Raw genomic sequence first — 20,319 nt, 5'->3', positions numbered from 1 at the left:
AAAAATAAAGAACTACCAGGGAAAGCTTTGACACAGTCATTCATACAAACATCTTTGCAGAATGCAGAAGAAAACAGCAAGAAATTTAATGCTTCCTTCACCGACTTTACAGCTGCTTTTGTACAATGCAGCATTTCCCTTTACAAAATAAATATGCTTTCAATGAAGAATTTCTTTGAAAAGAACACAGAAAGATCTGTCCCAGATGAAAGCAACTCAGCAAAACAATTATTTCCCACAAATATACGAAGCCAATGTAGAAAATAAAGAGGTAATAGGAGAGCATCCTATTTGTTTTATGTTGGATGAAACACCCAATTCTTTCTTGAGTGCTGTCTTGGATATCGTTGTGATTCCCGTCAGGAGATCCGTCAAAGCCAATGTTTGCAATGTACGAATAGCAAACAATCAACCCTACAGCCATCATGCAGAGTTTCAATTACTGCTGCTGCAAGCTCAGGAATACTGTACAAGAAAATATGGCAAGCTTTTACTGACGAGGTACCATACATGGTCTCAGCATTTGGACAGTTGAAAACTCTGTACCCCGATCTCCATCACATAACCTGTGTTTACTCGCACTTACATAGGATATGCAAAGCAGATGCATTTGGTGGCGAGATTTAGTGTTTACAGTGCACTATGTCTTCTGGTATGAGCCAGAATAAATTTGTTACTTTCATTGACCGGTCTCAGTCTCATCCTTGGCTTTGACAATATGAAAGTGACCGAGGTATGAGCGATGCTAGTAATACCATTCCTTATGCAGCCAGTCCCTGTTATGAATGGTATGAAAATATCGCTCATAGGGTTGGTTGGTGCATGCATTTCAGTGGACTTGGCAGACTGATATATAATAGCAACTTCTATGGGTGAAAAAAGCAATGGGAAACTACCATATTTACATGAATAATCCCCATATACTGTTTATTTTAAATCTGAGGCACGAAACTGGAGTGCGGGTTTTATTTGCGTCAAGGTTCGCAACACGCTCCTGGTTCACATGGTTTTCGATGTTGGGTGTAGAGTTATACTTTGTGTAACTGCAGATGGAAGAAAACTGCCCCCATATGTCTTTAAACGGAAAACAATTCAGAGTTTTAATTCAAAACTGCCTTTGGATTAAAAGAAATAGTTTTTACAGAGTAATTTAAATTTGAATGTTCTCGGCATCACGACAGAACGTGTCTTCCGGAACGTGCAAGAGTAGCTTTCCGTACTTTTGCTCACTTTTGTGTGTCTACAGTGTGTTTCATAGTTGCTAAGTTTGAGAGAAATCATAATTCATTAGTAATCAGCATTTTAAGGATCGCCACAATATCACGTAGCAGGCCACGTGTGGAGAAACAGAATCCGCAAAAACTGGCAATGCCAACAGTTGGCGAAAATGTGTGGCTTATAATTATAATCAATTCGTACGCACCGAACAATATTGTCAATGCCGATGAAACTGCATCTTTCTTTTTTTTGCAGAGATCAAACACACTTATGGTTTTAAAGGACAGTAGCGGCGATTGGGGGGGGGGGGCGAGGGGGGCAGTCACCCCCTCACTTTGTGGAGAAATAATTACATTTGTATTCAATTTTGGCTGGCCAAAACAAGGAATTATAGGATTTATTAAAACAAGCAATTTGTACAAACCCAGTTGTTTATCAGCTAATTATTTCATTTATTTTCTTTAATTATTTACAAAATTATCAGCGGAAATACGCATAAAATGTCGTTCGTCATGGTTGACCTATTTGTTTAGCACCACAGCAATTAATGGACACTTTGCATCTTCTGTGAGGAAGGGAAGCAGGGGATATTCTTTTTGCTAAGTTGATGGACACTGAGGTTTGCTTTAGTGTCTGTTTCTTTTATTTTCTTAACGTGTAGTCAAATACCAAATGATTTTTAATTGTATAATCATGCCGTACTTCTATTTAATTATAATACATTTGTAGTGTCGTTCCTTTCGTGAAAGTTTTAATGTATAGTATTGAATCAAAATCTCAAAGGACAATTATTATCACAGTTAAGTTGGTAGGCTGTCAACCTTTACCTTTCTGTGAAAACTCGCTCAGTGAGCATAAAAATGTACAATCTTGTAGCTTTTTTTTTTTTCAGTTTTGATGTATATCCCCCCCCACTGTTATCCCACAAACCCAGGTACTTTGTTGTCTGTAAATTTTTTTGCCCACCTACTTTTAATTTCCAATCGCCGCTACTATTAAAGGGGGGGGGTCACTGTACTGTGTTGCAATCCAGACGGAAGTAAAAGACTTCTTCCCTCCTCATAGCAAAGTTCGATAAGCCACGATGTTTCCATGCAAGTACAAGGCATCTAAAATTGCAAACATTCATTCATTCATTCATTCATTTACCATTAACCTTTACAGTATCTATGGAAGGCCAGGGGAAAAGGACAAGCCCTCCTACACGTAGTGCCCCCTGACCTTTGAAATAATTACCTAAATCCTAAAGTAAAATAGTCATATACACTATTTACAGGTAAAGTAACAAAGTATAGCCTAATATATACATATTTCTCATTTATACAACCTTTCACTCCCTCGTTCATCCTTCCACATATTTACATGCATTTTCTCACCGTATGTGCTTCATAACATAACATAACACAACACAACACAACACAACATGACATAACACAACACAACACAACACAACACAAAACATAACATAACATGACATAACATAACAATTATCCAAAAAATAAGGCATTTGCACAGGGAAACCAGCATAATTGTCCTCATGTTTGAATATTGCTTTTTTTTCTATCGCTGCATGAGGTTATTTTTGCCAGTGATTTATCCAAGAGCTTTATTTGAATAATGTAAATGCACCTTGTTGGACACAATTCGGCATTTCTCGGCATTTCATGGCATTAATGGGTCTTAGAATACTTTGTGACGTGGGAAGGGTTGGCATTTCTGAATTTCGGGTTGGCAGTTAATTTGAAATCATGTAATTCAGTTTTGATGTATATAACCCCCCTCCCACTGTTATTCCACAAACCCAGGTACTTTGTTGTCTGTAAATTTTTTTGCCCACCTACTTTTAATTTCCAATCGCCGCTACTATTAAAGGGGGGGGTCACTGTACTGTGTTGCAATCCAGACGGAAGCAAAAGACTTCTTCCCTCCTAATAGGAAAGTTCGATAAGCCACGATGTTTCCGTGCAAGTACAAGGCATCTAAAATTGCAAACATTCATTCATTCATTCATTATTTATTTATTTACCATAAACCTTTACAGTATCTATGGAAGGCCATTATATTGCACGAAAAGAATTATCCACCACTGGTCGTGTTATTCTCCGAGTAAAAAGAAATCGCGTGTGAGAAGTGTTTTAGACATGGAGTGTGATGAATTTGCAAGTAATTCAGGAGAGAATTCGAGTGATGCAAGAGACAAAGAATCTTCCGATCTACAGCAAAACTGCAGGTTCAGATAAATGAAATACCTGTCGCATAAGAAGGCCTACTTGCTAATTTTCATGGGAAATATATTTTATAGCAATGATAATGCATTTTTATCATCTCAAATAAGGTTCAGGCAAACTAGCTATATCCGTTATGTTCATATTTGCGTAAAGACCTCGTGGAACTCTAGGAGTGATATGAAATGTTTGTTTATGCCTACGTTACACTTTTGCTGGATGGAATTATAGTTCATTTCATTTTTTGAAAATTATCCTCCCTAAAATTAGGGTGCGGAGATTATTAGCGTAAATATGGTATCCCATTCCTTATTTCCCTAGTATGCCTCTTCAGTGACGCCTAGGCTATCTATGATAGCTGTTGGCAGAGCTGTAGAGTATCAAACCAGCCTTCGGGCTGAAGACCCAACATACATACATGCAAAGCAGTCAGAGCTGAATACCAGACATCAAATGCCCTTATATACAAACTCAATAAGATGCTGACTTAGGCTCCCAATAGAACACACAGTTACAGAAGGATCACAGGCTTGCCATTGCCCTAGATTCTTACTACCTAATCAGATGAGGAATGTGGATTTCATGTGCTGTTTCTCTAAGTGAGGATTTTAACAAGATTCAAGAGTTTTTGTTGTGCTTAGACGATCAAGAATCAGCAGCGCAGCACAGGCAAAGGCTTCACTGAGGAAACCGAGTTTGGCAACTGAACTGTACGCAGTGCACTGCTAATTTCTGCCAGTTGCCATCATGAGGCTTGTAGGGGAGATATTGTCGAAGGACATCCAGTGGAGTGTGGTAGAAGAAATGAAATGGATTTGAGAGAAGAACCTTAGGGATCCACTAAGGAAAGCTGCAGTCAGTAATTTTTTAAAAAAGATATGGTTTATAATCTACAGCATGATTTTAATTTCTTTACATGAACTTGAAAAATATATAAATATATATTTTTACGTTGTGTCACTGCAATAGCAAATGTGCAACTAACTTATGGGTTAGACTATATTCTAACCTTTGAAGTCAGATAGATTATGAACAAATTTCTTCATAAGTTGCATCAGGTTCTAGCTGTAAATGAGTGAAAGTTATTTTGTTATTTATCATTTTTCATTTAATTATCAACCCAAAGCAACTTAGCATCAAAATTATTTGACTGATGGAAAATAGTAAGTTACTAACAAATAATACTGTATATATAGTTTCTAGACAACTTTCTCCACATTAACTGCTAGAAAAATTATATCTACAATCTGGAGACAGCAGAGCTCAGTTGCCCCTACCAATATTTGTTCTGCAGCCCAACAAATGTGAGAGATCGTCTTGAGGTCAATATTTCTCTGCTAGCATCCCGTATGATACTAATGCACTGCGAGTACATCGAACGATTCTTATGCTACCATCATTCTTGTTATGTAACTACAGTTCCAATATAATTGGTCCATTACTGGAAATTATAAATTTTCCAGCTGGCACATTATTGGTTGCCAGTTGCAAAATTGGGCTCATCAATTGCTAACTAGTTCACCTACCAAGACAGATGGCTGGTGCATGTAGTGGAGCCCACTGCACAGGCTACCAAGCTATTTGGCACTCTAAGGCATTCTTAATACAAGTCTAACTCACAGCTATGGTGTAGCGCATGTGGTCAAATGTTAGACTACCAATTAACAGAACGTAGTATGTATTGATAGTTTGAACTCTACATCGAACAAAAAATTCATTCGATATGAATCTTCAAGCATCAATGCTTAAATCCAGGCCAGTGTGAGCCACCTGCAAGCAATAAACAGCCATTCTTATTATTTTTGTGTGCTGCACACAATGCACCGCTACACAGTCAGAATGAAGTAGCTTCAGTCATTCACGATGTATTCCAAAGAAGAATATGTTGATGTGCTCCTCACCTACAGGGAAGAAAGAGAGAATTTGTTGCAGGCACTAAGTCTGCATCAGACAAATATCTTGTATCAGTCTGTATCTGCAATGTAGGCGCACACTACCTGCACTTTCTACACAATGAACTCCCATTTCTGCTGGAGGATGTGCCAGTCAGAGGATGTTTAACGATATGGTTTCAACAGTGTGATGCTCCACTATGTTGGATGTTAGCCGTCTGTAACTATCTGAACGAGAGATATCCACGAACATATGTAGGACAGGGAGGACCTGTCTCTTGGGCCACAAGGTCACCAGATTTAATACCATTAGATTTCTTCCTGTAGGGGCATTTGAAACAAACAGTTTATACCCAGGAGTCAGAAAATCCCGGAGCGCCTTCGACAAGTCATCACCAAAAGCTGTAGATCAATAACACTGGCAATGCTAGGACACACTAGAATCTCCATTCAGCAACACGCCTGGATGTGCATAAACCAAGCAGGTCATCAATTTGAGCACTTGCTAATGTAAATAATCATTGTCAGCGCAGTATGGTTTACCCTTAACTACCTATCCCATTCTTGACCAACAATGATAACGTATCAGGCCTTCTTGGGGCCACATGCACTTTCATTTACTGAAAATGTGCATAAAAAAGGGATATTTTATATACATTAAGAGATGGTAAACACTAAATAAATCAAAAATAAAAGAGTATCCCTGTCCTGCACTCAAACCTATCAAAAGGAAGACTGGCATTCAGCTTGCTCTTGCCATCTGTGCTATATTGCACTATGGCACAATACGTGTAAATTACAGATCATGTGATAGCTTTAACACGGTCGTAATATCCACTTCATGCTTCACAGACATTTCATTTACATATCATATCGTGTAGAAAATTTGCCCGTGCTTTCTATTATTTAATAATATTATGGTATAATATCTTCCTATTTTTGTGTAGGCCATAAATACAGAGATATCCATTTTACAGTGTTTATTATGCGTGCTGGTAGGACAGATGTTTACAGGACGTGTATGAACCTGTGGTTTCCATAAAACAATATTGGTAGAGGCAGCTGATTCACCTGGTATGAAAAAAAGGAACTTTAGTTATTAGTATATGACATCCCAATTGGAAAGTTGATTATACTTTTTGACCAAGAAGAAATTTATCTTTTATCTCTGCCAGGGTCTCCACAGTACAGCCATTAACAATGCTTCATTTGGTTTGTCACTCAATTCCCACTTTCATAGGGGATGCTGTCAAAGAAAGTATGAAAGAAAGAAAAAACAATATTGAGGATATTAGTAATTAGAATACAATCCACTGCTTTCTATGTTATGTATCTACTAATAACTACTATTTTAGACAGACAGATAGATAGATACTGCCTTTATCAGTGGCGAAGTTAGGGCTCCAGGCACGCACTTACACTTAACTACTGTTTCACAATTTGACTCAAACACTATCAAATTAATAATAATAATAATAATAATAATAATAATAATAATAATAATAATAATAATAATAATAATAATGTATTTTTGCTGTGTGGATCATTAGTCTACAGACTGGTTTGAAGCAGCTCTCTGTGCCACCCTACCCTCTGCTAACCTTTTTATTTCTAGATCCTACATCTACTCTAATCTCTTTGTCATATTCACACCTTGGTCTACCCCTGCTGCTTTTACCACCTACACCTCCCTCAAAAACTAACTGAACAAGACTTGGGTGTCTTAAGATGTGCCCTATCATTCTGTCTCTTCTGGTGAAATTCTGCCAAATTGTTCTCCTCTCACCATTCGATTCAGTATCCCTTCATCTGCAATTCAATCTACCCACCTAACATTCAGCATTCTTCTGTGACACCACATTTCAAAACCTTCTATTCTCTTTCTTTCTGAGCTCATTATCATTCATGTTTCACTTCCATACAATGCCACGCTCCAGACGAAAGTCTTCATAAACGTCTTTCTAATTCCTATTTCGAAGTGAGCGTATTTCTTTTCTTTAAGAAAGGCCTTCCTTGCTTGTGGTAGTTTGCATTTTATGTCTGCCTTACTTCTGCAATCATTAGTTATTTTAACAATTGGCGATGATTGGTCAAATATTTGTATCATAATGAAAATCTGAACTCTGATTGGTGGAAAACCTGTATCATAATGAAACTTGAATTATAATGAGCCTCATTAAGATTCAGTTTTCTGGCATATAATATATATATATATATTTTGGCATAGTCAAGGATAAATATCATTAAGCAACATTTAAGTTGGAATAATTATTTTCTTAAAGGCCTTTTCAACTGTGAAATCACCAGTGTTTTGCCCCAGTGTAGATGTGCACTCAACAGTTGGATTGCTACACCTTCTTTTTCTTTTTACACAACTAGACCTACACGAACAGAACATATCAATCAGAAAACATACGAGATATTTTACCATAATGTCCATAAGACAGTATGCATACTAAAGATTCCTTTTCTACAAATATTTACTGCAAGTAACTGTACTCTTTACAGTATTGACAAAAAAAAAAAAGATTAAAGGTTCACAGTTTCTGAAAAATGTTCACAAAAAAATGCATGCTTTTTAATTTAGAAATGTGTTAAGTTAACAATAAGCCCCTAGCATGGAGGTTTAAACGTTACATATTTTATATTGTTAAGTAACAGATGAGGGCAAGTACAGTTCCCCCTCACCCTCCGAACAGTTATTTGGCCCCTACAATCTAAACTCCTCAGCAACATCAATATGAGTAAGTGTCTTCCAAATAATATATTGGTAACAAACAAAAGAAGTAAAAATCTCATATCCCAAACACAAAGAAGTATCTTGAAAAATAGTTCACATTTATTTGTTCATCATTTCCGTACTTCAAAGTAACATTCAAAACACGTACACACCAAATCACACAGTTCAGGGAATAAAAGTGCTTTGTGAAATCTACGCATCGTCATAAAAGTTAATAAATATGGATTTAAAAAAATAGTAATGATGTGAAACAACTTACGGATCATTATTTTTGGGCAACAGGGTTCCCAGTTCCTTGATTCGATCATTTATATTGAAACGTCGCCGTCTCTCAACTGAAACACATTATTAGGATGGAATTAGTGAAAGCGAAAGCTATACACATGTATCCACAAAATCAACTCTTAAGCCCATAATTTGCTCCCCAATATTTCTAATTAATGTTTGACAACTATATGGTAACCATTCAAATTTAAATTTGAATGAAGGAAATTGTAGCTTTATGAAATTCCTGAAATCCTCTTAATTTCACCAAACCTGTTCTTGTTAGACAAGGGTGTAGTAAGTATTCATTAAAAATACTGAAAGAGAAAGGAAATTGAAAGCCATAGATTTCCTACAATATTTACCTAAGATGTCCTTTTGTTTGACTCTTCCACGGCAGGTGTCGTATTTGTGCAAAACATCGCTTCTAGTAGCCTTCTAACATCTCTTGATAGTATTTGGAACTACTTGAACTTGTATTTGTGTAAAATTATTGTTTCTAAAAAAAAGTTTTTTCAAAATATCATAGGAATATCATACCACCAGGGACTACAGTATGGTTTACCAGTGCAAGGAATGACTTTAGTAAGTTCTCTCGAAGGTATTAAGCAACAATCTAAATGAAAATCCACAGCCCGTTTCCAGTCATTCAACCGGGTCAGGAATAGAATGAACGAGGACAGGAATTGTGTCAGTTGTCGAAGCCTGTCGCACTCCTCTGGGGTAATGAAAAATGAAATGGCGTATGGCTTTTAGTGCCAGGAGTGTCCGAGGACAAGTTTGGCTTGCCAGATGCAGGTCTTTTGATTTGACTCCCGTAGGCGACCTGCGTGTCTTGATGAGGATGAAATGATGATGAAGACGACACAGACACCCAGCCCCTGTGACAGAGAAATGAACCAATTATGGTTAAAATTCCCGACCCTGCCAGGAGTCGAACCCGGGACCCCTGTGACCAAAGGCCAGCACGCTAACCATTTAGCCATGGAGCCGGACAACTCCTCTGGGGTAATGATAACTGACTGACAGATGAGATGAAATTATACTGGAGCGTGTTGCTGTAATAAAAGACGACAGGGAAAACAAGAGTACCTGGAGAGAGAAACTTGTCCCGCCTCCGCTTTATTCAGAACAAATCTCGCATGGAGTCACCAGGATTTGAATCATGAAACCCAGCAATGAGAGGCTGGTGCACTGCTGCCTGAGCCCGAGAAGCTCTATGCAATGTAATTTTGTTAAATTATTTTTTCTAAAACAAGTAGGATTTTTTCAAAATTTCAACATTTTTCAAAATATCATGGAAATATCATACCACCATGACTGCAGAATGGTTTGCCAGTGCAAGGAATTATTTTTTTGTAAGTTCTCTCTTTCATGTTATGTAATGTGAACAATTATAGGTCATCAAAAAAATTCAAATTTAATTATGGAGCTAAGGGATATTTTGTACCAGAGAATTCCCCAGCAAATAGTTAAAACAAATTTCACATTTAATGATTTTATTCTGCTACAATGCAGTAGAAAGTTGACAGTTACTGAACAGTCTAGGACTGACTTCATGTAAAGAACCTGACTGATCTGTCTGGGCATTCCATTGGAGATACAAACTAAAATTCAGAAAATAACCGTTAAGGGTTTTTTTAAATTTTGATATTTGTTTTATGTCACACTGACAGACAGGCCTTAAAAGTAACAATGGAATAGGACAGGGAAGGAAGTGATCGTGGCCTTAATTAAGGTACAGCTCTAGCATTTGTCTACCAAATGTCAACATGCTGTAGCTATTGAGCCAAGCTCTGCATTCGAAATGCGAGTGGGTTCGAACCCCACCATCCGTTGTCTTGCGAATGGTTTTCTGTAGTTTTCCATTTTCACTCAATACAAATGGCAGGACAGTTCCTATTCGCAGGCCACAGTCGATTCCATCCACCTCCTTATCCAATTTCACTCACTATCATTCCTTTCATTGTCATTAGCTTCTCAACTGAGGTTGACGTCAGGAAGGGCATCTGGCCATAAAAAGCATCCATATAATTTCATCTCACCTCATCCCAACCTCATATCAGAAAATGGGACTAAGGAGTATATATACATATAGCCATTTCATCTCCCAAATGCAAGCTCACGGCTACGCGACACAAAACGTGTGGCCAACAAATAAGTTGAAACATAACACTCCTAAATGTACTTAAGTTTGTGATCATTTAGAGACAGAAATATAGAAATCCCTAACCAAAATAAATTTCACTTGGAGAAATCCTGACCATCAACTTAAATGATTAAAAATTATTATGCAAAATAATAATAGTATGTCGAAGCGAGTGGCTGCATGGTTTGGGTCAAGAAACTGTTAACTTGCATTCAGGAAATAGTGGGTTCAAATTCCACCGTTGACAGCCCTGAAGATGGTTTTCCATGGTCTCCCACTTTCGCACCATTGAAATGCTGACGCTGTACCTTAATTAAGGCCATGGTCGCTTCCTTACCATTCCTAGTACTTTCCTATCTGTGTCGGTGCAATATAGCAAATTGTGTGCTTTGTCTGGCTCCTTGGCTAAATGGTCAGTGTAATGGCCAATGACACTTCGAAGAACCCAAGTTCAGTTCTCAACTGGGTCAGGGATTTTAACCATACCTGGTTAATTCCACTGGCTCACGGGTTGATTGTTTTAAAAATCTTCATACATACATACATACATACATACATACATACATACATACATACATACATACATACATACATACATACATACATACATACATACATACATACATACATACATACATACATACAAACACATTATTCTATCAACCGCCACAGAAAAACAAAACATGACAATGATGATAATGATGTTTGTTATTTAAAGGAGCCAAACAGCTAGGTCATCAGCCCCTAATGATATGACGTGCAACAAAATGATTGATTGATTGATTGATTGATTGATTGATTGATTGATTGATTGATTGATTGATTGATGTTTGTTGTTTAAAGGGGTCTAACATCGAGGTCATTGGCCCCTAATGGTACGAAATGAGACGAAATGAGATGACAAATTAAAAGTCCAAAATCCTCCACTGACCAGAATTCTAAGCGTGAGGATGAAGAATGAATGGATGGATTGATACGAAGTTAAAACGATCAGTGGATCCGACCCACAGTGCCTCACATGCACAGAAGCTGGCACGGATCAAGGGACTGCTTCTACAGCACGACGCTGAATCGATTAAAATATGCTCGTTGTTGAAACGGGTCCAAAATCCAGGTCATTGGCCCTCATAATAGTATTTATTGCTAGAAAAGTAGAACCATGGTATTTGTCACATTGCGGTACTAATCAAGAGTAGCGTAGACTCCCAGTATTCCATACATTATGGTACGACTCACAGGTAATGAAATTTGCACATGTATTACAGACCTAATGTGTTTCGCACATTGCAGCGTCCTTGACAGGCAACGCAAACCTATAGTGTTCTTCACCTAAGTGTACTAACCACAGGGACTCGTACTATCCCGTGGTGTTTCTCATACAGTGGGTACTAATCATAGGCAAGCCAGAACCATGGGTTCCGTCATCCAATGGTGTCGCTCATATAGTGCTACTAATCACAGGTACTGTAAAACCCGTCATGCCCTCATTTGCTACTAATCACAAACCTATTTGGTACCCAACATAGTGGTACTACGCGCAAGTAAAAGCGACCCCTGGTGTTCCCCGTGTGGTGGTACTAATCACAAGTAGTTCCATGGTTCTAATTTGATCATCTCTTGGTCACCCCCTTTTAGTTGCCTCTTACGACAGGCAGAGGATACCGTGGGTGTATTCTTCAACTGCGTCCCCCACCCACAGGGGGCAACAAAATGAAACAATAATTAAAACTTCAAAATGTATCTACTCACTAGAATCTACAACGAATGATGATGAAAAAAATTATTGTGAATCCGAAAGAATCACTTGATCCAATTCACAACACCAGTACCTTAGTTTCTGATAAAATGCTTGTTGTCCAAAGGGGGGGGGGGGGGTCCAAAATCCAGGTCACCGGCTCCTCATAATAGTACTAAATACTGGTAAAGCAGAACTGTGATGTTCCTCCTACATTAGTACTAATCACAGGCAATGTAAGCGCATGGTGTTCCTCGCATGGTGGTACTAATCACAGGTAATGTAGACCCATGGTATGTCACAAATAACAGCACCACTCATACAGAGTCTGCCAGAAAAATGTATACACTCTTTGTTAGACGATACTGGGATATGGACACTGTCATGTTTCTAAATGTTGTAGTATGGTATTTCGCACAACAGATGTCGGTACTTGCATCACGATATTGCGAAAACAAAATGGCTGGAGCACGCTTGACGTTCAAGCAACAAAAGTACATTCTGAAGTGGTTTATCAGGTTTGATAATGCCGTTGAAATGCAACGTCAGTGGAGGAGGGAGTTTGAAACAGAACCCCCAACACGCCTAACAATTAAACGCATCACTGGGAAGTTTGAGATACGTGGTACGATTTGTGATATTCACAAACGAAGATCGGGAAGAACGTGCACAAGTGTGTGACAAATTTTGAAAACATCTAAGTGGAAAGTTTACATCCCACGATTACTGCACGCGCTTAATGAGGACGATCCCGATCATTGAATGCAATTTTGTGAATGGTATCAGCAAATGGTACCCCAAGATGAACAATTTCTGATGAAGTTAGTGTGGTATGATGAAGCCCAATTTAAACTTAATGGAACAACGAATCGACATAACTGTGTGTACTGGGCTCTGGAAAATCCACATGTTCATGTGGACAAGGCGGTCAATCTAGCAGGGGTTAATGTCTGGTGTGGACTGTCATCAAGGGGTTTACTAGGATCCTTTTTCTTTGATGGTACTGTCACTGGAGCAGTGTACTTAGAAATGTTACGCACATTAATTTTACCAGCTGTACGTGCGCTTTATGGAGCCGATGATGAAGTCTTCTACCAACAGGAGGGGGCGTCACCACACTACCATGTAGCAGTACGAGCTTTCCTGGATGACAATCTGTCGGGACATTGGATTGGACGATGAGGGCCCATTGAGTTATCCTCACGGTCACCAGATCTTACCCCTATGGACTTCTACTTGTGGGGAACTGTGAAAAATCAAGTCTATCGACGTAAGCCATGCACGCTGGAGGCCCTTCACCAGGAGATTACAGCGGCATGTGCAGAGATCCCCATTCAAACATTGACGGACATAGTTGCAGCAACCGATTGTCATTCTGCTGTGTGTCTGGCAGCCAACGGTGAACATTTTGAACATCCCATGTAACCATATGTTTAACTGAAGACAGTACTACATGTGTAATCAAAATTTAAATGTAAAAAAAAAACAATAAATAGTTTTTGTTCCGTAAAGAGCGTATGCATTTTTCTGGCGGACCCTGTCGGTAACACATAAGGGTACTACATACAAGCAACGCATACCCATGGTGTTTCTCACTTAGTGGGGACCAATCACTTAAGTGTGAAGTTAAACAACAGTAAGATTCCTAGCAAAGATGGGAAAGACTAATTAACATTGTTTTGTGAAATATATAATAACTTTTTTAGCTGTGTGTGGTGTGTGAGTTGCAGGAGTGTTGATTACAGCAGAAACACCTAGTCCCTCAACCAAGGAAATTGATAGTTAAAGATTAAAATCCGTCGACTCTGCTGGGAATCGAACCCAGGGCCCAAAGGACCAAAGTCTAAAAATACTGACCACTCAATAAAGGAGCCAGACAGTGTGTAGTGAGGAAATTATCTTAGTAAAGATCAATAATATACAGTCAGGCATCAGGATGCATAAATATTCTTTCAAGTAAAACAGTTCTGAGCCCTTGCAATGTGCTGCAACATGTGAGGTGATAAGACATTCCAACATATATATTTCTGAAAATGTTAAGATAGACATAGACAATGCAAGATAGAGGCTGTCAGGTAGATATGATAAATCTGTGATAATGCTGCTCTGTTTCCTCATTTTGGGAGAATATTCAAGTGTCTCTTCAGGTCCACTCTCACTGTGTCTACCCTTGTATCACCACGTCATGCCACACATCTGTTAATTCTTCCCTGTAAGAAGCAATGGCATGATGACCATACATTTAGGCAAAATTTATAGAATTATGGGTTAAGTGTGCATAATCTGTATCGAGGGCTTTTTTAGAGACTTTCCTTGAGAGTGCTGTTTATTCTACCATCATGTAATTTAATTCTTCAATGCCAGGCTTGGTGCACTGTATGTAGCCATGCATTATCTCAAGTGAACAGCTCCTGTGCACGGTACAATCCTTGGCACCGTTGCTTCAAGAAAATATAGTATGTCGAGTCTTGGCGATAATACTGTGAGGGATACCAATGAATGAAAACAGTGGAGTTTATGAATGAACACTGTATGTACACAAATATCAGTTCCATTATGTTACTAGGCATAATTATTTTAATTAGAACACACACCTGCAAATTTGCCTCCCTCTATTTTGCTCCTTTATTTGATTTTGAGTGTTAAGCAGTACTCTAGTCAATTATTAAACTTCATAATACAATGCAAGAAATATATGCATATTTTATGAGATTCCTAGTTTTAATTCAAATTTATTCAAACAGATAGTATTGACAGTATATAGTCTACACACTGATGCCAATATTACAAAACACACAGAATTCTTGCACCTCAACATCTCTGAAAACCATAAAAGTGGTTAGTAAAACATAAAACCAATAAACCAAACCCCATGGCACTACAGCCCTGAAGGACCTTGGACTACCAAGTGACCGCTGCTCAGCCCAAGGGCCAGAAGATTATGAGACAATGCATGGTCAGTGCAACGAAACCTCTCGGCCATTATTTTCTGCTTTCTAGGCCAGGGCCGCCATCTCACCGTCAGATAGCTTGTCGATTATGATCATGTAGGCTGAGTGGACCTCAAAACAGCCCTCAAAATCCAAGATCAATAGTAGTATCAAACACGAGACCTCCAGGTGAGAGGCAGGCACACTACTCCTAGACCATAGGGTCAGCTAAAATTATTATTATTATTATTATTATTATTATTATTATTATTATTATTATTAAATGCAATTACTCCTAACTAACTAAATGCATGACCCAGAACTGGTTTAATGTACACACAATCACAGCTCGTGAAGTACTACCTGTCAGCAAATAAAATTCCAAACCTAGCTTGTTACACAGTTTATTATTAAAACAAATTAATCTTCTAGCATATCTAAAATTATACAACTAGAAACTGTAAAGGCTTTGATGGCCGAATTCTGATAAAGTTAACAGCATAATAGTCTACTACTCCACTGATCTTGCTGGTTAACCAAAGTAATCCGAAAACTGATTCCTTATGTTCGTGGCTTGCACAGTGCTGTTACCTCCAACATGTGGTAATGGCCATAGTGCAGAATTGCTGAAATTGTTCCCTTTCGTTCTAACACACATTATAAAAATTTATATTTCTCTAAGGATAATGTCATTAGCTCAACTGCTGTGTTATGTTAGAAGGTATATCATCCAGTTCTGTATCAGTTCTTGAAACACAGAAGTATCTGAAGTTACTAGCAACTTATTATCCCTTCTAGTGAGTTAATTCGTAATTAATAGAACTTCATGAAATATATAAGTACAGTAGAGTCTCGATTATCCGACCTAAACGGGACCTGGAGTACGTCGGATAACCGAAAATGTCGGATAATACAGAATATCTTTGAAGATGAACTGTAACAAACAGGAAGGCTATACTGTATTACTATGTTTTACGGTACTCTATTTACTGACTTACCAATTCAATTGTACAGTAGATGCAGTACTGAACGAAAACATTCCAAATATCTTACGAAAAGAAACTTGTCAACAATGTCTGCTTGCCTGCTGATTCACGTTTTCTTGGTGCGAGATCCCGCCATCGACGATAATCCTTCATTATGAGTCATCGTTTTCTCCTTTTGTTCTGAAATGCCTCCTTCTTCTTCTTCCTCATTTTCGTTACCATTCACAAAACCAAGAATATCAGGATCAGTTAGTTCAAACAGCTGATCTTGTGCACACCACTTACATCTTGAGTCGTAGCATCCTCACAGACAGGAATGCAATTCAGTAAGGAAACAATGTTTTTCCATGTCTTCATGTACCACCTCCTCTCGATGTTCAACCTCACTCAACAATATGTTCCAAGACTTTCTAATGTCGTTATTCCAACTTCTTCCCACGACTGCGCTATCCAGTATGCCACGTCTTTCATGTTGTTTCATTGCCATTGTTCATTTTCTCTACCAGAGATGAAAGGAGTTTCAGGCAATATTTCCTCTTCAATGTTTCCAGCACACCCTGGTCCATTGGCGGCATAATGACATCACGTTAGGAGAGAGGAATGTAAACATGGACAGGAACAATAACAGAAATGTTTTAAATGTCCTAGGCTTCTTTGTTTTACCGATCGTAAGCAATTTTGCTTTTAAGTTCTCAGTAATATTAGTACAGGCAAGAACAGTAACTTTCCTTACTAAGCTTGTAGCAGGTGCAGACGCCTTGGCTTGGGCTGTGAGTGGTTTTGATGGCAGCATCTTGAAATTCAGTCCAGTCTCATCACAAATATCTGATCACCGGTTAATCCTTCAGCAAGAATTATTTCTTGAAATTCCCTTTTAAATTTCATGACCTCATCGGATTTAGCTGACAGTTTTTCTCCACAGATATTAAGCTGCCCAATTCCGTACCGTTTTTGCCACCGATCAAGCCACCCACCACTGGCAGTAAAATTAGGGTCCCCTTCATTAAACTCCTTCTAGAAATACATCACCATTTATTGTGAAATGGGGCCAGATATTGGCAGGCCTTTTTCCTGGTTTTGAGTGAACCAAAGAAATTGTGCTTCACTTACTTTTTCGTACTCACATTTTTCATTGTTTTTCTAATTTTCAGTGCTCTGGTAGAGCACCACTTTTGAATTTCTTTCCTCTTATATTTCTAGTCTCCCACTGTAACACGTCCAACACCATAATATGGAGCCACTTTTTGAACAGTTTCCCCTTTGTCCAGTCTCTTTAACCCACTCAACTTCCACAGAAACAATCACTTTCTTCCGTTTACTCGCCATACTCACAGAGGGTATGAAAACTATAACATCCACACCCACCAATACCACACTGAACAATGACTGAAAACTCGCTGCACCTGTCCTTGAGAAAAACCCGGTCCTATCGCATGACTGCCAGTGCTTGTCCCACGCTCGCACCCTCTACACCAGGTGTCCCAGAATTGCCTCCATCTAAAGTTCAAATTAAGCCTACCAGTGTCGGATAACACGGAATGTCGGATAAGCGAAGGTCGGTTGAGTGAGACTCTACTGTATAACTAAGATTATGTTACAAGGAGATTCCCACCTTCCAATACTTGTACAATTTCTTACAGCTTGTTTATTTTTTACATGACATAATCCAGCTATAAGAAATTGTACAAGTATTGGAAGGTGGAAATCTCCTTGTAACATAACCTTAGTTGTGTTGAGCCAATACAGGACAAAATATGAGATTTATAAACCGATATATAAGTATGTCATAACAGGTGCAAGCATCACAGAGCAGTTGGCCACATCTTCACAACGACAATGGAATGATTTCAAGCCAAATTATGCTGGAACTCTCTTCCAACAGTTTCAAACAAGAACCGAGAGAAAACCTTACTAAAATTTTTTATTTTTTATTTTGCTATGTGCTTTATGTTGCACCGACACAGATAGGTCTTATGGCGACGATGGGAAAGGAAAGGCCGTGGCCTTAATTAAGGTACAGCCTGGGGTGAAAATGGGAAACCACGGAAAACCATCTTCAGGGCTGCCGACAGTGGGATTCGAGCCCACTATCTCCCGAATGCGAGCTCACAGCTATGCGCCCCTGACCGCACGGGCAATTCGCCCGGTAAAATTCAATTATAATGGGACCTCTAAATGTATGTAAATGTAAGCTCACCAGATAAAAAAATCAGTCACCCTAGTGCGCATGCATAGATGGATCGTTAAGCCTGTACAGATTGCACAGCGAACGAGTCCCATGCTCAACCACATGTGTACTGCCCCTATGGGAGCATAAGGCAGTAGCAATCAGTGAGACATTGGTGTTTCAAGCGGACAGTATACGTCAATATGGGTAGATGTAAAGATATGAGAGAGTTGCAAAAAGGGACAATCGTATTTGGCCGTGCCCATGACCATACGGTGCATGAAGTTGCTGGATTTGTCGCAGAGGACTGTTCAACATATCTCCAAGCAGTGGTGTACTACACGTGACCATGAAACACGACGTCTGCATTGTGGTTGGAATAAAGATCCTGACAGGGGGACCGGAGAAATTTTTCACGGCTTGTGAATCAAAATCGCTCCGAAACCCAACAGGAAAAGCTGCAGTCAGTGACTGAAGGTACATCCCAACCTGTTAGCAAAAGAACGCTGTGACTGGAACTGAATGCAATGAACATTTGGAGTGGGTCACACAGGCACATAAAGCTGCGCGTCTTCAATGGACAGTAGCTGAGTGGCGGAATGTAATGTGGTCTAACGAATGATATTTTTACCCGTATTCCAATGACACACATAGTCAAGTGCACCGAAGGCCAAATGAAGCATTTCACCCTGGATATATGCAAGATCAGGTTCAAGTCGGAGGTGGGTCAGCGATCTTTTGGGGGTGTTTTCCGTATCATGGATTGGGCCCGTTCGCTGAGGTGACCACTAACATTAACCAGCGGTTTATTTAAACATTCTGGATGATCGGGTGTTGCCTTTCAGTCGACATCTGCATGATGAGTATGCTATTCAAGATTACAACAGCCAAGTTCATCAGGCTGGATGCATACGTGACTGGTTTTATGCATAATCCTCCAGTGTATTACATTTTGATTGGCCTGCAAAATCACGCCTTGAAAATCTGTGGGACATGTTGGAACAGCAGGTAAAACACTAACATCAGCATCCCCGCAATTTAGTGGAATTTCGCGATCATATCCTCAGCGAGTGGCTTAACCCAGATGCGACATACCTGCACAACCTTGTGGACCTACTTCCCAATCGAACCCAGGTGGTTATCAAGTCCAGAAGCCAAGTAACATGGTGTTAAATTATACTTGTAATGATTTCTCCAGAGGTGACTAATTTTTTTGTATGGTGAGCGTATGTCTACTTCACTTCACTTGATCATACTAAACTGAAGTTTAACTGTTCTTGTTACAGGAATAGAAGAGGATGATATTTGAGATATATTTATTAGCTAGGATACTGGTTTATCCTACACTTATCATGTTTACAAGTGGGGAAAGATATGGTGGCCAACCAATAATAATAATAATAATAATAATAATAATAATAATAATAATAATAATAATAATAATTGCTTTATTTCCCATTAACCACTCTTTACGGTTTTTGGAGACGCTGAGGTGCTGGAATTTAGTCCCAAGGAGTACATTTATGTGCCCATAAATCTACCGATAAGAGGCCGACGTATTTGAGCACCTTCAAATACCACTGGGCTGAGACAGGATCGAAGCTGCCAAGTTGGGTCAGAAGGCCAGCACCTCAACCGTCTGAGCCACTCAGCCCGGCTACATTCCAGTTAGCTAGTAGATTAATTTATATTATTTATAGTCTTGTATGGTTGAACAATGGCTGTGAAACAATTTAGCAATGTAAATTTCTTAAGACAGATTATGGAAAAGAATGAAACTTAAAGCTCTGATCAATCGAACTTATTAATCGCACTTACTCATATTATGATTATCTTTCTTCTGTCTATCCTTGGCAAGAGCATGCAGTTCAGCTTCAGTGAGCTGCAAGGGTTCTGGTTTGATCTGAGGTAAGTCAGGAGGGCAAGAATTACTAGTCTTCGTCACGTCACCATTGCCCAGGGCTACCAGATGGTCATATAAATTCGCAGCAGCACCAACCTAAAAGATAGCAC

General features: G+C 39.0%; 1 protein-coding gene across 1 annotated transcript in view; it reads right to left on the bottom strand.

Moving 5' to 3' along the window:
• The window catches only part of Mitf (transcription factor Mitf), a 533,115-nt gene that overhangs the window by 29,992 nt on the left and 482,804 nt on the right, over positions 1-20,319 (bottom strand). Inside the window, exons 5-6 of the mRNA XM_067140584.2 lie at positions 20,125-20,305; positions 8,335-8,410 (exon numbers count right to left, since the gene is read on the bottom strand). Of these exons, the coding sequence (XP_066996685.1) occupies positions 8,335-8,410; positions 20,125-20,305 (257 nt within the window). The remainder of the gene's footprint in view (positions 1-8,334; positions 8,411-20,124; positions 20,306-20,319) is intronic.

This window comes from Anabrus simplex, chromosome 2, assembly GCF_040414725.1.
Source record: "Anabrus simplex isolate iqAnaSimp1 chromosome 2, ASM4041472v1, whole genome shotgun sequence".
Taxonomy (NCBI): Eukaryota; Metazoa; Arthropoda; class Insecta; order Orthoptera; family Tettigoniidae; genus Anabrus; species Anabrus simplex.
This window is presented reverse-complemented; position numbering and strand designations above follow the sequence as displayed.